Source organism: Thamnophis sirtalis, unplaced genomic scaffold, assembly GCF_051295495.1.
Source record: "Thamnophis sirtalis isolate CommonGarterSnake01/CBP01778 unplaced genomic scaffold, rThaSir2_p1.2 scaffold_9, whole genome shotgun sequence".
NCBI lineage: Eukaryota > Metazoa > Chordata > Lepidosauria > Squamata > Natricidae > Thamnophis > Thamnophis sirtalis.
Genome location: NW_028261389.1, coordinates 991,890 through 1,015,935, shown reverse-complemented (window position 1 = coordinate 1,015,935; position 24,046 = coordinate 991,890). Strand labels below are relative to the sequence as shown.

Genomic DNA, 24,046 nt, shown 5'->3' with positions numbered 1-24,046 from the left:
TTCCAGAGAAACCCCTTTCATGCCAAGGTTCATCCTGCAGAAGACTCCGGGGGTCTTGGGTTTGGGACCTCCACCGTCTCCCGGGTCTCCAAAATAAACAAGGCCAGTCATGCTAAGGCAGAATTTATTGGACCTCCCGGCCCATCAGGAGGAGCAAAATCAGATCCAAGCTACAGAGAGCATCCCTTAAGACAGAGGTTCCCAACCGGGGGTGAGAGACGATATTTCAGGGGGTTTAGAAGTGTCAAAAGTATATTGTATATGTATAATTCTATGCAAATAACAATTTATTTTTTAAGGGGTGTGAGAATATATCAGAAGCGTTGTAGGGGTGAAGGATATAGAAACATTGGGGACCCCCAGCATTAAAGGAAGGGGTGCAGAGCAGAGATTTTGGCAGAACTTCGTTGATTCTCCAGACTTCACCAGGTGCTTCTCTCACCACAGAGCAAGAAAAGGATCTCCACTAGTATTAGCACTGGCAGATGAAAGGGTAGGTCCTGCCACAGTGAATGTCGTTCCAGTTCATGAAACCTGGGCAGCAAAAGAAAAAGTTTAGCAGTGACCCCACTCAGAGTCCCAGAAGAGCATTTCAGAGGCCCCTCCCTCATCTGCAGGGGACATGAAGATACCCCCGGTGGAGAACGTCAGGTGCAAAGGTGGCCTTTGGGTTCAGCTGGTTGCTGTAACCAAGATAGTTTATCTAGCCAACAAATCAGGATGCGGCAAACAGGCTTTGCCTGTCAAGCTCAGCCACAAGAGGGAAGCAAACAGTTACATTGACACACACACACACACACACACACACACACACACAAACACAAAGACCTTTCCTTTTTCCTTTACCGTGTGCTAAGGACATCCCTGAGTGATGGGTTTGGGAGCCAGTATTCTGGCTTGCAAAAAGGCCCCCCAGTTAGACATTGTAGCTTGCACAGAAGAGCATGGGCATGGTGTGGCTGCAGTTGTGATATCCTGGCCAAATTGTATCATTGTTGGCTGGGACCAGTGGTGGGCCTGGCATCCTCCACATGAACGCGTCCAGCGTGCCCATGTGTCTTACCCTCCAGAGGCTCCGCGAGCCTCCGCTACGCTCCAGCTGCTGGGCGGAGCGTCACACAGGGGCTGAACGCACCGTGGATGTGTGCGGAAGCGCCAAAGAGTTTAAAGACAGGTAAGGATGACAGGCGGGCAGGTGGGCTCTCTGGAACTCTGTACCGGAACGGGGCGTACCTCCTGCCACCCACCACTGGCAGGGACCGTCCTGACTCTCAGCAGGGGACTCTTCCGGTAGCATGGATGCAAGTGAGGCTAGTAACCTCACCTGCACCTTCTGTCCTTCACTGGGAAGCACATCAGGAAAGGTTACATTCTGAGCCCTCCAGGTGGAGGCTAAACACTGAAACCGCCAGAGATTCTTCTGCAGGGGGATAGTTAGCAATAGCAGTTAGACTTATATGCCGCTTCATAGGGCTTTCAGCCCTCTCTAAGCGGTTTACAGAGTCAGCATATCGCCCCCCACAGTCTGGGTCCTCATTTCACCCACCTCGGAAGGATGGAAGGCTGAGTCAACCCTGAGCCGGTGAGACTTGAACCGCTGAACTGCAGATAACAGTCAGCTGAAGTGGCTTGCAGTACTGCACCCTAACCACTGCGCCACCTCGGCTCTTTTTAAGCAAGAAAAGAAAAAAAGCTAAATGTCCAAAAAGATAAATTATGGCCATCGGGAAGGAGGTCAAGATGGAGCTTATGCGATGATGGTCCCTTAATGTCTCCCATCACACTTGACCAGTAAAGAATTCCTCTTCTAGTTCTAGATCTAGTTCCATGCCATGCCATGCGATTCTCCCCTCTCCTATTCTCTATTATTCTCTAGATAGAACTGAGGTGGTGCAGTGGTTAGAGCGCAGCACTGCAGGCTACTTCAGCTGACTGCTATCTGCAGTTCAGATCTCACCAGCTCAAGGTTGACTCATCCTTCCGTCCTTCCGAGGTGGGTGAAATGAGGACCCAGATTGTTGGGGGGAGGAGAGGCTGACTTTGTAAACCACTTGGAGAGGGCTGCAGAGCACTGTGAAGCGGTATATAAGTTTAAGTGCTGTTGCTATTCTATCTCATCCCACCCCTTCCCATCTCCCGTTCCATTCTGTTCTATTTATTCCATTCCATTCTTAATAATGTGCACATGCAGTTTGAATGTTTGAAGGAGTCATGGCTTTCATTTCCATTTGTCCCACAGATGTTTGGGTTCCCTTTGATCTACTAGGGTGTTGGACTGTGAGAGCTTAGAAGCCAAGAGATCAATGAAGATCATCAGTTGTCAAGGGGTGAGCATTCCAAGATGGGTCACCTGGGGCCTCATTGTTGGAAGCCTCCCTCAGTTGCATCCCCACCATCTTGCCATACCTGACCCTCTCCTGAGATGGACACAGTACTCCACGCCACTCGCGTCGTTGGGCTCTCCCTTATTCCAGTTGAAGTAGTTGGTGCTGGATCCGTCTGACCACTCCCACGTGCGGGTCTGGAATGACAGGGAAGCCACGTTAGGCAATGGAGAACGGGGAACCCTCTACATGACCCAGGAGAGGAGATGAATCTCTCTCACCCCTCCTCTTCCTCTCTCTCTTTCTTTCTTACTCTATCTATCTATCTATCTATCTATCTATCTATCTATCTATCTATCTATAAGTATCTATCTATCTATAAGTATCTATTTTCTAACTATACTCAATCTCAGTTGATCTGGTTAAATTTGGATGCTTGGATAGGTGGCAATCAGGAGATCCAGGGAAAAGATGTCCCAGAAGAAAACTACCTGGAGGTGTCCAGACACTCAACACTGATTGGTCTCAGGAATAGGGTCAAAGTCAAGGGGTCCTTGGGTGGGAGACCCCCAGCAGAACCCCAGAGCTGTAGGGGAGACTGAAAGGTATCTTGGGAGTTTGTAGGGGGAAACCTACTTCTGTGTTATTTCTATTCTTAAAGTCGCCAGGAACTGATCTCAATTCCAGGGAAACTTCCCTTCTTTGTAGATCATCAAACATTTTTCAGGCATTGAAAATGCAACTGAGCACAAGATGAAATCCTGCCAATAACAGAAATGAGCCATTTCTGCATAAAATAAAATAAAAATAAAATAAAATGGAAAAAATAATAAAATAAATAAATAAATAAAAATAAAATAAAAAACAATAAAATAAAAAATAAAAATAAAAATAAAAATAAAAATAAAAATAATATAATATAATAATATAATAATATAATATAATATAATATAATATAATATAATATAATATAATATAATATAATATAATATAATATAATATAATATAATAATATAATATAATATAATATAATATAATATAATATAATATAATATAATATAATATAATATAATATAATATAATATAATATAATATAATATAATATAATATAATATAATAAATATAATATAATAAATATAATAAAATAATATAATAAAATAATAATATAATAATATAATAAAATAATAAAATAATAAAATAATAATAAAATAAATAATAAAATAATAATAAAATAATAATAAAATAATAATAAAATAATAAAATAAAATAAAATAATAAAATGGGGGGAACGCTTTCGTCCCGAGATGAATTGGGGATGAAATTCCTCCCTTTGGGGCTTCAAAGGCAGCCCCCGGTCCTCAACTGGGCAGGAAAGTTTGGGGAGGGGGCAGGAGAAAGGGCCTCAGGGGTTTCTCAATGGCTTTGTTCAGTGGTGAAATTCAAAATATTCTGTGGGTGTGGCTTGGTGGGCGTGGCAGGGGAAGGATACTGTAAAATCTCCATTCCCTCCCAATCAGCTGGGACTCGGAAGGCAGAGAATAGATGGGGCGGGGCCAGCCAGAGGTGGCATTTGCCAGTTCTCTGAACTACTCAAAATTTCTGCTTCTGGTTCTACAGAACCGGTCAGAACCTGCTGGATTTCACCCCTAGCTTTGTCCAGGGCAAGAGCTTTTAGCAGAGGGATCCTGGCCTCCCATTGGAAGATCCTTTGAAAATCCCCTTAGGAGCAACAACGAATGAATGGAAACAATATCACCAAGAGAAAGGGACCTACTTTCAGTCGATCATTCAGTCCAATCCAGACCTGATATCGACCTGAGAGATGTTCTTTGATGTAGTTGGCCAACCTAGTTGACGCTGCATAGCTGTGGATGGAGGCGAGGTGGCAGCCTGACTTCAATGTCCTGCAGGACATCTGGGGGAGAGAGAGAGAGAGAGCAACCAGAAGGAAGGGCGCTGGTTCAGCAGGGAAGAAACAGGTGTGTTTGCTTGTTTGTACTGTGCAAGGGAGACAAGAGCAGGGATCCGATTGCATGGCCCAACCCACGGTCTTGAACCCCGCAGATTTCCTCACTGGGTCTGCAGCTCTTGACCAGTTCCTGGCTTAAATTCCCACTTCATTTATTGCCATCTGAGATGCCCTTCGGAGGCAAAACAGTCTCAAGATGCCAGCCGGAGTTGCCAGCGAAACATCTTGAAGTCTCTTGTCTGCAAGGCGGTCACTCAACCCTAACGCTCAACACGGAGTAAGGATTAAAAGAGTTGGAGGTCTTCTAGCCTGCTTTCTCCCTGGTTCGCTTTGACATCCGGGCTCTGTCATTTCCCACAGCCCCCACCTTCCCTGGGGGTGTGTTTGGAGGTTGCAGCTGGTTCTTCCCCCCCTTGTCCCTAGACAGGATTGGGTGAACTTTCCTCCCTCCCTCCCACCCTGCTTGCACAGTCCAGGGTTTTCTGCCTGTATTTTTCCTATCTCCCACCCTTTCCTTCCCGTTGTTCTCTCCCCTCCACCACTCGCCCACCGGATTTATAAAGACAGGCGTAGCCTCCATCCTACAAAATTGGATGCTTCAATTCCTTCTAGGAAACTTATGGCTTTTCCTGGCTCTGTGCTCCGCAGACCACCCGGGCCCTGCTTGGCTGGGCATCTCCCATTGCCAAAGCTCATCGTACCCATTGCGGGAATTTGATGAAGCCGAGTGGCTCCTTGGCTGGCCCCAGATCCAAACTAAACCCGGACATTTCCAGCGGGGAGCAAGCGGAGCGCAAGGAAGGCGTCTCTTCTGGTTTCTCATTCTGGGACTTGGCATGCCGCCCTCTCCTGCCACCTCTGCCCTCTCCAGCATGCTACCCCCGTCCCCTCTGCGGATGCAATGGCAGCAGCTTTGGGAGACGCTGGCCAGTGGGGGGGGGGCTAGGCTAGCGCAAATGCTTACGGGTGTAGTCAGGAGGCAGCAGTTCTGTGGATGCACATGGCAAATGCGAGGCAGGACGAGTGTCGGAGAGGGACAGTTTGGGGGCATGGCCAGCCAGCCATCACTACCGGTTTGGCAACCCACAGCCAATTATCACTACCAGTTCGGCCAAAGCGGGAGCAACCCACTTCTTACATAGACACACACACACTTTAGCCACGGTGGCACACTGGAGTGCAGGCTACTTCTGCTGACTGCTGTCTGTCTGCGATTTGACAGTTTAAATCTCACAAGGCTCAAGGTTGACTCAGCCTTGTGCCCTTCCGAGGTGGGTGAAACAAGGACCGAGATTATTGGGGGTCATAAGTTGACTCTGTAAACTGCTTAGAGAGGGCTGTGAAAGCTCTGTGGATCAGTATATATGGTAAGTCTGAGGGCTCTTGTTATTCCTATCCCTCTTCTTTGTTGGAGCCCCTTAGATATTGGAAGATGGCTGTCATGTCTCCCCTGGTCCTTCTTTTCACCACAATAGTCAAACCCAATTCCTGCAACCGTTCTTCATATGTTTTAGCCCCCAGCCTCTTACTCTGCCCAACAGATACTGGACAAACCATAATACACTCCATAGAATACTTGAATTTCAAATTGTTCTAAAATCATGACCTTTGTTCCCTTTTCATGCACCCATAGTGGTGGCCCTCCACTTCAGCCCAGCCAGAGGTGACTTTGAGGGTATTCAAGGCTCCACCTAGACTTCTCCTCCCCCTGGTGCCAAGATAAAAGCCCTTCTAACCTCTGCATCATGCCAAGTCTTCTGTTCACTGAAGACCTTATAGCAACGCCCATTCAGGTAGAGCCAACTGTAAGGACAGCCTTTGGCTCCTGTGGGGGAAGAGAGAAAGCCAATGAGAAGATGGCCAGGAGAAGGGGAGGAGGAGGAGACAGCTGGGTCTGCAGAACATGCCTAACCTCCTGAGCTACCAATATCTTTGAAACTGACTTGGCCTCGGACAGAGTGGCTGCATTTGCAGATAGTCCAAAGCCTGGTTAGGGTTGGCCTTGCTTAAATCCCTTCAAGCTGCTAGTCTTATGTGAACCCCACGGCTTTTGTTGGTCTCTCCTTCACTGAACTGTGCTGAGCCGGAAAATGGATTCCATCCAGAACCAGGCCATTGACTGGTGCAAGGGACAGGGATCTAGTGGGTCTCTTCTGAAGGATCTGCATTGGCCTCCTGCCTGATCCATAACCACTGAAGCCCTGAATGGCTGAGTGGCTAATTTTTGTGGGACTGCCCACTGGTGCCCACTGCCCAGGAGGGGTCCTTCTGAACAAGCCCCTCCCCACCATTGGATCCTCAGCTCCCAGGTCCCTGGAAAAGGGTCTCAGCTCTTGTGTGGGTCCCAGGGACAGGAATCCTAGCCCCACTCGGCTGTTCTTTCTTTCAACTCTATTTATTCATGTAATAAATTTATGTCCCGTCGAAGCAGCTTTTTAATAGAGAAAAGGACTGTTCTTTTGCCAAACCTTTAACTGTTCATGAATGATTCTGAATTTCGATTGTATTTTGTTTTGCAAGGTAGCAAAAGGCCCTGCGTTTTGGGGCAGCGAGAGAAGGAGGGATCTAAATTGCAGAATAAGCCAAGCAGGAAGAAAAGCAACTTCAGAGTGAGGATTCTGGGGAGGTCAAACGAGGAAGGGGATGAAATGCAAGAGCTTCAATCTCTCTGACCCCAGAGACCCTCCTCAAACTTACCTCTTAGGCAGAGGGCCACGACCAGCAAGCTGAAGGTCAAAAAGATGAATTGCCCCATAGTCTTCCTTCCTTCCCTGCAAAGAGAAGAGTAAAGGGGGGGAGAAGGAGGAAGGAAGGAGGAGGAGGAGAAGAGAAGGAGGAGAAGAAGAGGAAGAAAGAGGAGGAGGAAGAAGAAGAGGAATAGGAAGAGAAAGGAGGAGAAGGAGGAAGGGGAAGGAGGAGAAGAAGAAGAAGAGGAAGAAAGGAAGAAGAAGAAGAAGGAGAAGAAGGAGAAGAAGGAGAAGAAGGAGGAGGAGGAAGGAGGAGGAAGAAGAAGGAAGAAAAAGGAGGAGGAGAGGGAGGAGGAGGAAGGAGGAGGAAGGGTAAGGAGGAGGGTAAGAAGAGGAAGAAAGAGGAGGAGGAAGGAGAAAGAGCAGAAGAAGTGGAAGAGAAAGAAGGAGGAGGAGGAAGAAGGAGAAGGATGAGAAGAAGAGGAAGAAAGAGGAAGGAGGAGAAGGGGGAAAAGAGGAAGAAGAAGAAGAGGTTGAGAAGGAGGAGATGAAGGAGGAGGAGGAAGGAGGAGAAGGAGGAGGAGAGGAAAAGAAAGGAAGAGGAGCAAGACAAGTAGTAGTAGTAGTAGTAGTAGTAGAAGAAGAAGAAGAAGAAGAAGAAGAAGAAGAAGAAGAAGAAGAAGAAGAAGAAGAAGAAGAAGAAGAAAGAGAGGAGGAGAAGAAGAAGAAAGAGAGGAGGAGAAGAAGGAGAAGGAGAAGGAGGAAGAGGAGAAAGAGGAGGAGGAGGAGAATGAGAAGAAGAAGAAGAAGGAGAAGGAGAAGGAGAAGGAGAAGGAGAAGGAGAAGGAGAAGGAGGAAGAGGAGAAAGAGGAGGAGGAGGAGAATGAGAAGAAGAACACGGTCTTTGGGAGGGACCTCTCAGGAAAGGGGGATCCACCTCCACCAGTGACCAAGCTGGGACTCCAAAATTTGGTTTGGCAGTTTTATACCTGCCCAGCTGGTGCCAATTTCTGCCTTCCTGGATATGTAGCAGCCTTGGTGGGTCACCCTGGATTCTGCATTGCTTTTTAATGGGAAGTGGGACCTTCCTTAGAAAGGATCTCCTGTGGGTCTCTCTCTCTTTCCCATGTAAATCCCCAATAGATCTCTTTTTTCCTGAGGGACCCTCCCGCAGATCCCCTGCTGCAAACAGGACATCCCCCGCAGCCCCCCTGCAAGAGGTCCCTTCAGATGGAGAGAGAGACGCAGGAGAGATCTGCTGCAGGGGCCTCACCTGCCAGGTGCCCACAGGTGGGAGAGCCCCACTCACCTGTCCCTTCGCCTCCACAGGTAGAAAGTCTGCTCAGTGGCAACTCCAGGCTCCCCTCCAGCAAAGGGGATGGAGGCATTTAAAGGTAAGGCCGGGGGTGGATCTATTGGGGGGGGGGGGTGGAGAGAAGGAGGAAATACTCTTCTTGAGAAAGGTGTGTTGGTCTAACAAACAGAATTAAGCTTTTTCCCCATTCTTTCCAAGGAAAAGGTAAATACCCCCTTGACTCCCTATGTAAGCATCAGGTTCATTTGTTCAAAGCACTGGAACATCTTCCCATATTACGTTAAACTCTGGCTGGCAACAATAATGATGACATCAATTATAAAACAATATCACACATATTAAAAACCCGGCGTCAAATGGAAGTTTCCTCAAACCTCCTTAAATTCTCCAGGGGAGGGGAGAGCCCCCTGTTAAGACCCATGTAGTAGAAGTTGGTTTGGGGAGAGGACCCCTAAACTGAGGACCAAAAAGCCCCCCCCCCTTTCCTAGGAAAATCCAATCCTGATTCTGGTGGGGTCTCAGCTGCATTCGGGCTCTGCGTTCATTTTGCCTTATTGATTCATTGGTTTATAAAATTATCCAATTTATGCAAAACTGTAAAAATCCAAAATATGGCAGCTAAGCGATGGGGAGGGAAGGAGGCGGAAGAGAAGGGAGGGAGGTGGGAGGTGGGATAGAATCTATCAACCATCCCCAAAGTGAAACCCCTCCGTTGGAGCCCTGAGCCAAGAGGCCGACCAAGGTCTTCGGCTCTTACAAGAGGTCAGGAGGTCAGGAGGGTTGGAACCGACCTCCCCTCTGGGTGGGGGGGCCGCAATATTCCAGAAGACACCCCCTCCCCAACTTGCTTTGAGTTAACTTTATTTTTTATTTGGGTTCGTAAGGTCCCAGAAGGTTCCTGAAGCCCCTGAAATGCCCAAGAGAGATTGGAGACTCCAGACGAGGCTTGCAAAAAATATCAGCTTCTATTTATGGCCGTAGCAAAAGCAACAAAACTACACCCAAAACATACAAATAAATGCATGTGAGGAATAGCGCCCCCCCTGCAAGGGGGGCTCAGAGGATTATATGCATTTTAGGCAGATTGGAACAAAATTTATCCCATCAGAGACAAAGATTCGTTACCAATGTGATCTCTAAAGTATTTTGTTGTTCAAGCTCCTGTCTCTTTCTACCTTGTCTACGGAGGATTCCTACAGCCTTGTGTTGAGGGTGGCAGCCCCCCACTTTACCAAATAGTTTTTCAGCAGAATGCTTTAAGGATTCATGGGCCAGAAAAACTCCCTAATTTGCTTCCTTTATCTATGCAGCTTGAAATTCCCACGTAACAATTTCTTCTACTAGCTTCGAAGCCAAGAATGGAAGCCAGACGCAGCAGTGAGATAACATTTGCAGTCCAGTATTAAAGTTCCTGTTTTCTATGCTAGAAAACAACTAATTTCTGACAGTATACAATAAATTAAGCAGAAGCAAATACTTGGGAATTAATATTTCAACCTCAAATGGGAAATTATATAAGTATAATTATGAACCACTTTGGCATAGTATACAGACAGAGATGAAAACATGGGACAAGTTGCAGTTATCTTTGTTGGGAAGAATAGCAGCAGTGAAAATGAATATTTTACCTAAATTTTTATTTCTTTTCCAAATGCTAGCTATACTTAAAAAAGATGCGAACCTGCTAGAATGGCAGAAGGATATTAATAAATTTGTATGAGCAGAAAAGAAGCCGAGAGTAAAGCTAAAAATAATGCAAGATGTGCGTGAGAAATTTGAAATTACCCAACCTAAAATTATATTATGATGCAGTAGCATTATCTGTAATTAGTGATTGGATTGACTTAACTAATGATAGGATACTTAATATCGAGGGACATGATTTGGTATATGGCTGGCATGCTTACCTGTTATACAACAAAAAAGTGGACAAAAACTTTAAAAGTCATATTTTAAGGAATGCTTTACTGCGGGTTTGGAAAAAATATCAATACAAATTAAATGACAAGATACCCATGTGGGCAATTCCTAGACACGCAATAGAAAATATGAACATAGCACAAAAGCAGGATATAATTACTTACAGACAGCTTCTTACCCCAAGGGGTGTATTACAACTAAAATCCTTAGATGTATTAAAAGAGGAAAAGGTAATTCAAACATGGTTCCAGTATGGACAGCTACAGGCCAGGTGGAAAACAGATCAAAAAATTGGTTTCATGCAATTCGAGGATAATTTATTTAAACAAATAAGAGATCAAAGTTTAATGCATATAAAGAGGATATACAATGTATTAGTACAGATGGATTCCGAAACAGAACTAGTTAAAGATTGTATGATAAAGTGGGCTCAAAACATTGAAGACCCAATAATGTTGGATACATGGGAAAGAATCTGGGTAAGAAATGTAAAATGTACACAAGCCCAAAACCTGAGAGAAAATTTTTACAAGATGTTCTATAGATGGCATTTAGATCCTAAAAAGTTGGCTTCTATGTATCCGAATTTACAACCCAAATGCTGGAGATGTGGTTCTTTCGATGCTACATGCTTCCATATATGGTGGACTTGCCAAAAGGTTAAGGCATTTTGGATAAAAATATGGTGGATTATGCAAAATGTTCTTTAAAAAAGGATAAAGTTTACTCCTCAGTTATTTTTGTTAGGTATAATTACCGACTGTACAGCGGTAGAGATTAACTTGATTCTGCACCTAATAACGGCAGCAAGACTGTTGGTGGCGCAATACTGGAAGAAGGAAGACTTGCCTACAATCCAAGAATGGACATTGAAAGTCACAAACTTAGCAGAGATGGCTAAAATATCTGCATATCTTAAGGACCACTCAAATGAGAGATATAAACGAGACTGGAAAAATGGATTGACTATATACAAAATAAATATGGGACTAAGAAATTCCAGATAGCTTATGTTTAAGATCAGGAATGATTTAATTTGTTTAAAGTTAGTTTAGCAAGGAGAAGCTAAGTTCAATGCAAAGATGTTATCAATTTCTTATTTTTCCCCCCCGATATATGTTAGACTGTGTTTGTTAAAAATCTATACCGTGTACGGGTTCTGGGAAGTCGGGGGGGGGGGGGAGGTTGTGGGGGGTTGGGGGAAGGGGAGAGGGATATATATCAGGTTTGACGAGACGTGTTAGATTTTAATGTAATTTGACCCCACATGTATACTGTTTTTTTCCTTATATTTTCATTACTATTATGATTACTATTATTTCTTCTTTAAAACTAGGATATGTTAAGCATATTGACATGCAGCGGAAATACACCAATGAGAGGAGGAGTGGGAAACAGAAGGGAGAAGAAAGATGGGAAGAGAGGGATAGGAGAGAGGGTAAGGGGGGAAGATGAGGATAAGGAGGAGTGGATTGTAGAGAGAGGAGCAGTAGAAAGGGAGGGGAAGTAGAGCAGAAAAAGGATGATGGAGGGAAGATAGAAAGTTGGAGGGTGGTAGAAGAAAGAGGTGTATGGAGAGCAGAAGAGCTATAATGGGTTTCTATTTTTCTGGGCATTGTTGACAAGAGGAACTGATGTAATTATTATTTAAAACTATATGATACGGGTTATGTATAGTATACATGTGAGTCTGTGTTATGAAAATGGAAATGGAAATAAAAAATATTCTTAAAAAAAATAAATTAAGCAGAAGCCAATATTGATTCGTATTGATTCATATACTCCTTCAGGTAGATGGTGGAAATGCTGCCCGTTTCCTTAATTGATTGGGCAATTCTTTACTGTTCCTGAGAATCAGAAGTTTATTTGGTGTGCAAATAAAATTAAGGGCAAACACAGATTAAACAAACCAAAACCGACTGCAAGCCTGCACTCTGTTTAAATATGGGGAAACCAGCAAAGACTCTCATGTTCAACCAAGTATTTATTCAGTTGCATAAATCCTTTTGCCCTTGCTGATGCCACGCCAGCCGTCCCTCCGTTCAGCTCTGCCGCGCATGAGCATGCGCCTCCAACCGGCCAGCGGCTCTTAAGGTTTCTGCCGGGCATGTGCAGGGGGTGGGAGCATGCGGGGGGGTCCATGTGCATATGCAGGGTGGAGTGCATGGGGGCAGGTCTGTGGGGATGCATGCACATGCAGGGGGGCAGGGCGCATGGACAGGGGCTGCACAAGCATTGCGTTTTGGAGGTTCACACGCACGCATGCATTCATACACCTGGATGCGCTCTTTGGGCACTCGGTCTGGAGAAGGTCAGTCATCACTGGCCCAGGGTCTCCTGCTTGAGCAGGGGGTTGGACTAGAAGACCTCCGGGGTCCCTTTGCAGCTCTATTCTGATTGAGATTGACATGTTGCATATAACAAAGAAACTCTTTCTATACCCATCTAAGCTCTGTCCTGTCCTGAGCGTGAAGCTCTCGTTTCCACAGAAATAAACGCCTGAAAATCCACTTCCTTGTTCCGGGTGATTCATTGGCCATCCCCTTGAGCCCAGCTGAGGTTGACCCAACAGGGACGTTGCAGAACAAGCTTCTGGTTCCAAGAAACTGAATTAAAAGACTAAGTCACCCCCCCCCCAATAGAGGGAGAAAGACAGCCCCCTCTAAACAGATGCCTCTCTCTCTCCTGCTAGGGGTGAAAAGGTTTGCAATGGTTGAGTCTCGATTTAAGAGAGTGGGAAGAAATATCCACCTGGCTGAGTTCCAAGCTGGGAGGAAGATCCTGGAAACATGGGGACTGATTTGAAAGATGGAGAACAAGAACATGGGCTCTTAAGGAAAGTGGGGTTTGCTTTCTGCCTCTAAAAAAACATGTCTCTCTTTGGGAAATATAATAATCCACCTTTTTAACATATTCCTCAGAATATTTCATTCTTCTAGGGGGGGCTGTGTGGCTTCCTGTAAAAGGCTCTGGGGACTTTTGGGCAAATACCAGCTTAAAAGCAGCTAATGAGGTGGCTGCAGTGATCCCTCTTCTTATCTCTCCCGGGTATTTAGTCTGCCTTTCCTTATTCCGTTTGTTGAAGGGATGATCCCGGTGGGGATTCAGTGGCATGAAGATATCTGGGTGTTTTTGAAATTTTCTTTGCCAGGGGCTCAGTTTCTGCGTTTCCATTCTTGGTATGGTCAGGTTGGGTTTTTAGCCATCTTTCACTACGTTACATATTTTTTTCTGAATGGAAACATGGTTTCCCAGATTTGACCAGTTATGGATAGTTTAGAGGGATTTCCTAATTCTTTAGGGGATTATCTCTCCTCCTCCTGTCAGGCCCGCAGCCATCTTTCCTTTTGGATCTCAGGCCTGCCACCCTTTCCATTATTCTTCTAGGCATTTTCTCTGGTGGGAAAAGGGGAGGGGGGATTGTACGGAGTGAGATGATATGTGGCCATAACAACATTCTTTCTAGAAAGCCAAGGTCATCCTTAATAAATTGGAACTTTGAGGAATCCTTTGCCTCAGAGTCTGATTGACTTTTGGATGCTATTTGGAACCCTGACATTAACCCGAATGGCTATTAAAAGGCTTCACCAAATTCCAGGCTGCTCTCCAGGGTCCTGAGCCACAGCACCGACCTGAACCCGGGTGCTGTGAAGACTCAGGGAAGGTGGAGGAAGAGAAGAAGCCCACAGAGGGAGCAGGAGAGGACAGAATCTTTTGGAGAGACCATCTATTCACCTTCCGAAGTCTTGATCGAAGCCGAGGAGGCCGCCGAGAGGGAACGCCAGCTGGGAGCCAGGCGTAAAGAGCTGACTTCTGGGCGAATCTCACAGGCAGACCTGACCCTGAAGGACGAAGCCTCCCCTAAGGAAATGCTGCTGAAACCACAGATGGGTGTGAGGTAAGCCTTGACCCACGAGGGAAGGAGACCAATGCAGACGCCAATCGAGCCCTCCAAAGACTGGGGACTCCCACCGCCTTCACACGGTCAGTAACTGCCCAGCCTTCCAGATCAATTCGGACAGCTAACTCTAAGTGGGGTGAGCTCTTGCCTTGGCGCCAAGTTTCCCAGGTGGACTCTGCCCCAACCAATGTTCACCTTCCCGGGTTGAGACCCCGTAGCACCCCGGAGTGGCTCCTTCCATACAGTGAAAAGCAGGTCAACCCACAAGCTCACTGCTGGAATGGGAGCAATGGGAAGCCCCCGTTAGCCAAAGGGACACAAGATCTAACAACTGGGCTGGGGGGAAACTGCTTTGCCAGCCGGTTTCCAGCCCGCAGCAAAAGGTTTGTGGAGTTTCCAACCCCAGCCAGCCACCAGCGAGTCAAATCCCACTGGGGTGGGCTTTCTATCGAGACCAAGGATGGGTGCCGTGTCACTGGACGCCAGCCTCCCTTCTGCAGGGGGCACCCATGCAGGTGTATGGGCCACTTCACCCCCAAGTCGCGATTTCCCAACAGGCCTCTGCCCCACAGCTGCCACCAGGATTAGGGTCCCAAGGGTGTGTGTGTGTGTGTGTATGTGTATGTGTAACTCCAACTACTGGTCCAACAGACCACACAAGCTCAGGCCCCACCAGTTCCTGCACATCCTCAAATGGTAGACATGTATCAAATTTGGAAAACAGTTCAATCTGCAGTTGTTTTGATTTGCAAACCATCCGCTCCTTTTCTTTTCATTCCTCTTAAGCTTTAGCTGAAGAAATCTTGCCGTTTCTCTTTGCTAGAGAGAGGAGGGAGTTCAGCCTCAGAAGGGCAGCCTGTTTCTGAGCAGTTGCCAAAGCAATTATTTCTCACCACTTGAGTTTCCCCAAGACATTTTGTGGAGGAAACTCATTTTATAGTCTTGGAACCTAATTAAGAAACTTCTATTAATAAAGGGGTTCCCCCCTTTTTTTCCAGTAAGGCCAAAGAATTTGAAAGGGTATAATAAATTTTCTAAATAAAAATGGTGACAGTTCACAAAGATTACTAGGGACCAATAAAAAAATACACATCTCCATAGCAAGAAAAATTAAGCAGGAATTATTAAATTGTTTTATTCAAATAGGAAAGTACATTCTTATTTGCATATCACTTCTGGAATTTCTGCCAGACCTTGATTTTGTTGATTAGAAAGTTTTGTTATAGGAATGGCTAGTTATATATTAACGTGTAAAAGCTTGGGATGTGTTTATTCTGTAATGTGCTAAGAAGAATTGGAAATCAATGCCTCCTTTTTTTCTTTCTTTTTCTCCTTGTATATCACACCCCCTGTCCCCCCCCCTTAATTTCCAATTTTCTTCTTTGTATTTTATATAATTAAAATGATAAAAAAGAGATGGAGAAGAGATGGAAATTCTGAGGAGGAAAACAGCAGCGAAGATGAGCCGATGATAAGGGCAGCTCTCCGCCCCTTTGCCATCAAAGCCAAACTTACAGTGCCCGAGACCGGAGGAGGGGGGGTAGAAGGGGAGGTAGAGGCCAAGATAAAAGCTCTTCTAACCTCTGCATCGGTCCAATTCTTCCCTTCAGCGAAGACCTTATAGCAAAGCCCGTTCCCGGGAAGCCAATCTAGAGGACACTGATAGTCTTCATCTCCTGTGGGGGAAGAGAGAAAGCCAATGAGAAGATGGCCAGGAGAAGAGGAGGAGGAGGAGACAGCTGGGTCTGCAGAACATGCCTATCCTCCTGAGCTACCAACATCTTTGAAACTGACTTGGCCTCGGACAGAGTGGCTGCATTTGCAGATAGTCCAAAGCTTAGTTAGGGTTGGCCTTGCTTAATTCCCTTCAAGCTGCTAGTCTTGTGTGAACCTCTCGGCTTTTGTTGGTCTCTCCTTCACTGAACTGTGATGAGATGGAAAATGGATTCCTTCCAGAACCAGGCTGTTGACTGGTGCAACGGTCAGGGATCTAGTGGGTCTCTTCTGAAGGATCTGCATTGGCCTCCTGCATGATCCGTAACCACTGAAGCCCTGAATGGCTGAGTGGCTAATTTTTTGTGGGACTGCCCACTGGTGCCCACTGCCCAGGAGGGGTCCTACTGAAGAATCCCCTCCCCACCATTGGATCCTCAGCTCCCAGGTCCCTGGAAAAGGGTCTCAGCTCTTGTGTGGGTCCCAGGGACAGGGATCCTAGCCCCACTCAGCTTTTATTTCTTTCAACTCTATTTATTCATGTAATAAATTTATGTCCTGTCGAAGCAGCTTTTTAATGGAGAAAAGGACTGTTCTTTTGCCAAACCTTTAACTGTTCATGAATAATTCTGAATTTCAATTGTATTATTTTTGCTTTGTTTTCCATGGTTGCAAAAGGGAAGTGGGACCTTCCATAGAAACGATCTCCTGTGGGTCTCTCTCTGTCTTTCCCATGTAGATCCCCAATAGATCTCTTTTTTCCTGAGGGACCCTCCCGCAGATCCCCTGCTGCAAACAGGACATCCCCCGCAGCCCCCTTGCAAGAGGTCCCTTCAGATGGAGAGAGAGACGCAGGGGCCTCACCTGCCAGGTGCCCACAGGTGGGAGAGCCCCACTCACCTGTCCCTTCGCCTCCACAGGTAGAAAGTCTGCTCAGTGGCAACTCCAGGCTCCCCTCCAGAGGGGGCAAGGCCAGGGATGGATCTATTGCGGGGGGGGGGTGGGGTGGAGGGAAGGAGGAAATACTTTTCTTGAGAAAGGTGTGTTGGTGTATCAAGCAGAATTAAGCTTTTTTCCCATTCTTTCCAAGGAAAGGCTAAGTACCCCCTTGAGTCCCTATGTAAGCATCAGGTTCATTTGTTCAAACCACTGGAACATCTTCCCATATTACGTTAAACTCTGGCTGGCAACAATAATGACGACATTGATTATAAAACAATATCACACATATAGTAGAAGTTGGTTTGGGGAGAGGACCCCTAAACTGAGGACCAAAAAGCCCCCCCCTTTCCTAGGAAAATCCAATCCTGATTCTGGTGGGGTCTCAGCTGCATTCGGGCTCTGCGTTCATTTTGCCTTATTGATTCATTGGTTTATAAAATTATCCAATTTATGCAAAACTGTAAAAATCCAAAATATGGCAGCTAAGCGATGGGGAGGGAAGGAGGAGGAAGGGAAGGGAGGGAGGTGGGAGGTGGGATAGAATCTATCAACCATCCCCAAAGTGAAACCCCTCCGTTGGAGCCCTGAGCCAAGTGGCCGACCAAGATCTTCGGCTCTTACAAGAGGTCAGGAGGGTTGGAACTGCCCTCCCCTCTGGGTGGGGGGGCCGCAATATTCCAGAAGACACCCCCTCCCCAACTTGCTTTGAGTTAACTTTATTAACTCCTGAATTGATTGGGCAATTACTGTTACTGAGAATCAGAAGTTTATTGACATCTTTGGTGTGCAAATAAAATTAAGGGCAAATACAGATTAAACATACCAAAACTGACTGCAAGCCTGCACTCTGTTTAAATATGGGGAAACCAGCAAACACTCTCATGTTCAATCAAGTATTTATTCAGTTGCATAAATCCTTTTGCCCTTGTTGATGCCACGCCAGCCGTCCCTCCGTTCAGCTCTGCCGCACATGAGCATGCGCCTCCCACCGGCCAGCGGCTCTTCAGGTTTCTGCCGGGCATGTGCAGGGGATGGGAGCATGCGGGGGGGTCCACGTGCATATGCAGGGTGGAGTGCATGGGGGCAGGTCTGTGGGGATGCATGCACATGCAGGGGGGCAGGGCGCATGGACAGGGGCTGCACAAGCATTGCGTTTTGGAGGTTCACACGCACTCATGCCTTCATACACCTGGATGCGCTCTTTGGGCATTCGGTCTGGAGAAGGTCAGTCATCACTGGCCCAGGGTCTCCTGCTTGAGCAGGGGGTTGGACTAGAAGACCTCCGGGGTCCCTTTGCAGCTCTATTCTGATTGAGACTGACATGTTGCATATAACAAAGAAACTCTTTCTATACCCATCTAAGCTCTGTCCTGTCCTGAGCGTGAAGCTCTCGTTTCCACAGAAATAAACGGCTGAAAATCCACTTCCTTGTTCCGGATGATTCATTGGCATCCCCTTGAGCCCAGCTGAGGTTGACCCAACAGGGACGTTGCAGAACAAGCTTCTGGTTCCAAGAAACTGAATTAAAAGACTAAGTCACCCCCCCCCATAGAGGGAGAAAGACAGCCCCCTCTAAACAGATGCCTCTCTCTCTCCTGCTAGGGGTGAAAAGGTTTGCAATGGTTGAGTCTCGATTTAAGAGAGTGGGAAGAAATATCCATCTGGCTGAGTTCCAAGCTGGGAGGAAGATCCTGGAAACATGGGGACTGATTTGAAAGATGGAGAACAAGAACATGGGCTCTTAAGGAAAGTGGGGTTTGCTTTCTGCCTCTAAAAAAACATGTCTCTCTTTGGGAAATATAATAATCCGCCTTTTTTAATATTCCTCAGAATATTTCATTCTTCTAGGGGGGCCTGTGTGGCTTCCTGTAAAAGGCTCTGGGGACTGTTGGGCAAATACCAGCTTAAAAGCAGCTAATGAGGTGGCTGCAGTGATCTCTCTTCTTATCTCTCCCGGGTATTTAGTCTGCCTTTCTTTATTCCGTTTGTTGAAGGGATCATCCCGGTGGGGATTCAGTGGCATGAAGATATCTGGGTGTTTTTGAAATTTTCTTTGCCAGTTTCCATTCTTGGTATGGTCAGGTTGGGTTTTTAGCAATCTTTCGCTACGTTGCATATTTTTTTCTGAATGGAAACATGGTTTCCCAGATTTGACCAGTTATGGATAGTTTAGAGGGATTTCCTAATTCTTTAGGGGATTATTTCTCCTCCTCCTGTCAAGACTGCACCCATCTTTCCTTTTGGATCTCAGGCCTGCCACCCTTTCCATTATTCTTCTAGGCATTTTCTCTGGTGGGAAAAGGGGAGGGGGGATTGTAGGGAGTGAGATGAGATGCAGCCATAACAACATTCTTTCTAGAAAGCCAAGGTCATCCTTAATAAATTGGAACTTTGAGGAATCCTTTGCCTCAGAGTCTGATTGACTTTTGGATGCTATTTGGAACCCTGACATTAACCCGAATCGCTATTAAAAGGCTTCACCAAATTCCAGGGTGCTCTCCAGGGTCCTGAGCCACAGCACCGACCTGAACCCGGGTGCTGTAAAGACTCAGGGAAGGTGGAGGAAGAGAAGAAGCCCACAGAGGGAGCAGGAGAGGACAGAATCTTTTGGAGAGACCATCTATTCACCTTCCGAAGTCTTGATCGAAGCCGAGGAGGCCGCCGAGAGGGAACGCCAGCTGGGAGCCAGGCGTAAAGAGCTGACTTCTGGGCGAATCTCACAGGCAGACCTGACCCTGAAGGACGAAGCCTCCCCTAAGGAGAGGCTGCTGAAACCACAGATGGGTGTGAGGTAAGCCTTGACCCACGAGTGAAGGAGACCAATGCAGACGCCAATCGAGCCCTCCGAAGATTGGGGACTCCCACCGCCTTCACACGGTCAGTAACTGCCCAGCCTTCCAGATCAATTCGGACAGCTAACTCTAAGTGGGCCGAGCTCTTGCCTTGGCACCAAGTTTCCCAGGTGGACTCTGCCCCAACCAATGTTCACCTTCCCGGGTTGAGACCCCGTAGCACCCCGGAGTGGCTCCTTCCATACAGTGAAAAGCAGGTCAACCCACAAGCTCACTGCTGGAATGGGACCAATGGGAAGCCCCCGTTAGCCAAGGGGAAATTAATTTGTTTTATTCAAAGAGGAAAGTATGTTCTTATTTGGATATCACTTCTGGAGTTTGTGCTTGTGGAGAGAAAATATGGAACTGTGACCTTGGTTTTGTTGATTAGAAAGTTTTGTTATAGGAATGGCTAGTTATATATTATTGTGTAAAACCTGGGGGGGTGTTATTCTCTACTGTGCTAAGAAGAATTGGAAATCAATGCCTCCTTTTTTTCTTTCTTTTTCTCCTTGTATATCACACCCCCTGTCCCCCCCTTAATTTCCAATTTTCTTCTTTGTATTTTATATAATTAAAATGATAAAAAAGAGATGGAGAAGCTGCCTGCCAATTCTGAGGAGGAAAAAAGCAGCGAAGATGAGCTGATGATAAGGGCAGCTCTCCGCCCCTTTGCCATCAAAGCCAAACTTACAGTGCCCGAGACTGGAGGAGGGGGGGTAGAAGGGGAGGTAGAGGCCAAGATAAAAGCTCTTCTAACCTCTGCATCGGTCCAATTCTTCCCTTCAGCGAAGACCTTATAGCAAAGCCCGTTCCCGGGAAGCCAATCTAGAGGACACTGATAGTCTTCATCTCCTGTGGGGGAAGAGAGAAAGCCAATGAGAAGATGGCCAGGAGAAGAGGAGGAGGAGGAGACAGCTGGGTCTGCAGAACATGCCTAACTTCCTGAGCTAGCAATATCTTTCAAACTGACTTGGCCTCGGACAGAGCGGCTGCATTTGCAGATAGTCTTGGTTAGGGTTGGCCTTGCTTAAATCCCTTCAAGCTGCTAGTCTTGTGTGAACCTCTCAGCTTTTGTTGGTCTCTCCTTCACTGAACTGTGCTGAGCTGGAAAATGGATTTCTTCCAGAACCAGGCTGTTGACTGGTGTAAAGGACAGGGATCTAGTGGGTCTCTTCTGAAGGATCTGCATTGGCCTCCTGCGTGATCCGTAACTACTGAAGCCCTGAATGGCTGAGTAGCCAATCTTTTGTGGGACTGCCCACTGATGCCCACTGCCTAGGAGGGGTCCTTCTGAACAAGCCCCTCCCCACCATTGGATCCTCAGCTCCCAGGTCCCTGGAAAAGGGTCTCAGCTCTTGTGTGGGTCCCAGGGACAGGAATCCTAGCCCCACTCGGCTGTTCTTTCTTTCAAGTTTTCATGGTTGCAAAGGCCCTGCGTTTTGGGACAGAGAGAGAAGGATGGAAACTAATCCAAGAGAAAAGCAACTTGGAACTGAGGAGAAATTTCCTGACAGTGAGGACAATTAACCAGTGGAACTGCTTACCTCTAGAAGTTGTGGGTGCTCCATCAACGGAGGTTTTTAAGAAAAGACTAGACAGCCACCTGTCAGAAATGTTGTCTGTCTGTCTGTCTCTCTGTCTCTGTCTCTGTCTCTGTCTCTCTCTCTTTCTCATTCTCTCTGTTCCTCACTTTCTCTCTCTTTCTCTCTTTTTTTCCTCTCTCTCTCTCTTTCTGTGTCTCTCACTTTCTCTCTCTTTCTCTTTCTCTCTCTCTTCCTCACTTTCTCTCACTTTCTTTCTTTCTCTCTCTCTTTCTCTCTCTCTCTTTCTCTCTCTCTCTCTTTCTCTCTCTCTCTCTCTTTCTCTCTCTCTCTCTTTCTCTCTCTCTCTCTCATTCTCTCTCCCCTCACTTTCTCTCTCTTTCTCTCTTTTTCTCTCTCTTTCTCTCTCTCTCTTTTTCTCTTTCTCACTTTCTCTCTCTCTCTTTCTCATTCTCTCTGTTCCTCACACTCTCTCTCTCTCTCTCTCTCTCTCTCTCTCTCTCTCTCTCTCTCTCATTCTCTCACTCTCTCTCACACACACACAAAATTTAATCCTAGATTTAAAAATCTTCATTTTCGAACACCAAAATGCAAATGTTTCAAAGTTCTTTCAAAGTGTGGCTAAACTGCACCAAGAGTTGTATCAGTGGAGACGCTCCAGCTGGGAGCCCAATCCAGGGAGGAACCCTCTGTGCTCAAACCCTCAGTTTTCATCCGCAGAATTTTCTACAGACCACGGAAAGGTATCCTTTAGGTCGAATAAAGGAATTTTTTATTTTAATGTAATTTTTTTATTTTATTTTTAATTTATTTTTTTATTTTATTTTCTATTTTTATTCTTATTTTATTTTTTATTTTTATTTTATTTTTTATTTTATTTTTATTTTATTTTTTATTTTATTTTTTATTTTATTTTTTATTTTATTTTTTATTTTTTATTTTATTTTTTATTTTTATTTTTTATTATTTTATTTGCTTTGTCATGCATTGTACGAGATAGCATGTATAAGTGTAAACATGGACCTGAACAAGGGAAGGGGTACCAATAAATGGGGAGAGTGGGACAGGGGCGGAAGGCAGGCTGGTGGGCTTATGCACGGCCCCTTCACGGACCTCTTAGGAATGGGGTGAGGTCCATGGCGGACAGTTTGAGGGTGACGCTGTGAGGGTTAGAGAGGATGTAACAACAGAGGCAGGGAGAGCATTCCAGGCGTTGACCCCTCGGTTGCTGAAGTCGTCTTTCCTGCAATCCTGGAATTTGGAACAGTTTACCTTGAGTTTGTATCTATTTGCCTGTGTATTATTGAGGTTGAAGCTGAAGTAGTGGTTGACAGGTAGACCTCATTAGAGTCAAGGAAAGACACCAGTATTTGACAGCTTTTGATATCAGGGATGGTGAGTTTTAATATCCACTTATGCTTTTTGCATTGGCCAATTGGAATTATGAAAGCCTGTATTTTCCAGATTTAGGAATGGTTTTTTTCAGATACAATTGACAAATTTCTGGTGATATATCCAGATGACTTCTTGATTTACTCTGAGGAAGGAAAGGCTCGGGGGCAGCAGGAGGGGCTGAAAAGGCTGTGGGAGAACAAAACGTTTGCCGAGCTGAAGAAGTTTGACTTTGACACCTTTGACAATTGACATTTGGGCTACAGGGTTTCAAATGAGGGTCTCCAGATGGATCCCACCAAGGTGTGGATGGTGTAATCCTGGCACACACACCTTGTTACAATATAAGAGACTTTCAGAGTTTTCTGGGCTTTGCGAATTTCTACAGGAAGTTCACTCCTAAACTTTCCCTCCAGGTGAAGCCTCCCACCCAATTGTTGAAAAAGAAAGCAAAGTTCTCTCAGATGAAGAAGGAGCAATCTGCATTTGAAAAGTGACATCTTTGCAACTTAGCCATTTCCCCACCACCCTGATTCACCAAAGCCATTTATCATTCAGACTAGCAAGTCAGACGTTGTGTTAGGATTGGCATTAGAAGGGGGCAGTTACTCCCCTGTACTTTCAATCCAAAGCATTAACCCTCCCAGAAAGAAATTATGACGTTGCTAGCAAGGAGTTGATTCCCCCCACACTGACACACGGCAGGAAAGTGGTGCTGAGGCCCATCAGGTACCCAGACCCCCAATTAAAATGAGGGGGACATGCCAGAAAACATCGATGTGCGAAGGAACATGGCTGCCGAGCCCTTCGCTCCGGCGTCCATACGGGAAAACAGCCAAAGAAGGAGAAATTGCCCCCAGAAATCGAGCTAGAGAGAGACCAGGGCACAAGCGATTTCTTGGGGGGTCTGGTGCTGGCAGCGGACTGGAGAGATATTGCTCTCCAAGGCTGCCTTTTAAGAAAAACGCCGACGCCGTTCGGGGGCCGCTCGAAAGCCGCCCGGAAGATGCCGCGGCCCAGCTGATTCGGAGAAGCGTTTTAAAGACGCCGCCCGGGTGCCGTTTGGAAGGCGTCGCGGCCCAACTTGGTTGGAGACGTTGGGTAATACTGTTTGGAGGTTCGTTTGCAACCCAGCTGGCCTGAGAGAGCCTCGACTCTCCCCCATCTGCTGGCTGAGAGAATCTCCCCCCCCCCTTCTGCTACTTTCTCTGCCTCGTCTGTGTCTCTGGTTGCTGTGGCCGTTTCTGAAAACGCGGTGGCTCGGCTTTTAGGGGCTATCATCAGGGCTAGGCGAACCGAGCGGCTGGCTTTCCATCGCCGCTGCAGCCTTTCCCCCTCCCTCCCCTGACATCTGCGCTACACTTCGCTCTGAGGAAGGGGTAGCTGGATCCCAACATCAAAGTGGCTAGGCTGGATGGCTAGTTTTTGCCGCTCCCACTGCAGTTTCTCTTAGGCTGGTGCGGGAAGAGGTTCCTGTAGGAGAGCGAGCTCCAGGGGACCTGAAGAAG

The 24,046-nt window shown here is 46.4% G+C and overlaps 1 protein-coding gene across 1 annotated transcript; it reads right to left on the bottom strand.

The window, feature by feature from the left end:
- Window positions 1-348: 348 nt before the first annotated feature.
- LOC148043952 (C-type lectin mannose-binding isoform-like) lies at window positions 349-7,048 on the bottom strand. Its single transcript, XM_087722493.1, has 5 exons — window positions 6,991-7,048; window positions 6,030-6,118; window positions 4,099-4,239; window positions 2,407-2,521; window positions 349-534 (listed from the first exon to the last, which is right to left on the bottom strand). Exons 1-5 carry the CDS (start codon window positions 7,046-7,048, stop codon window positions 473-475), a joined length of 465 nt encoding a protein of 154 aa, XP_087578619.1. The 3' UTR covers window positions 349-472.
- Between the last annotated feature and the right edge of the window lie 16,998 nt (window positions 7,049-24,046).

Bases quoted from the DNA above. Each gene is read 5' to 3' on its own strand.
- LOC148043952 (XM_087722493.1), bottom strand. From the start codon at position 7,048: ATGGGGCAATTCATCTTTTTGACCTTCAGCTTGCTGGTCGTGGCCCTC. The intron at 2,522-4,098 runs GTAGGTCCCTTT...CTGTCATTCCAG, and splicing joins GACTGAATGATCGACTGAAA to ACCCGCACGTGGGAGTGGTC. The intron at 535-2,406 runs GTATGGCAAGAT...TTTGCTGCCCAG, and splicing joins CCATCTCAGGAGAGGGTCAG to GTTTCATGAACTGGAACGAC.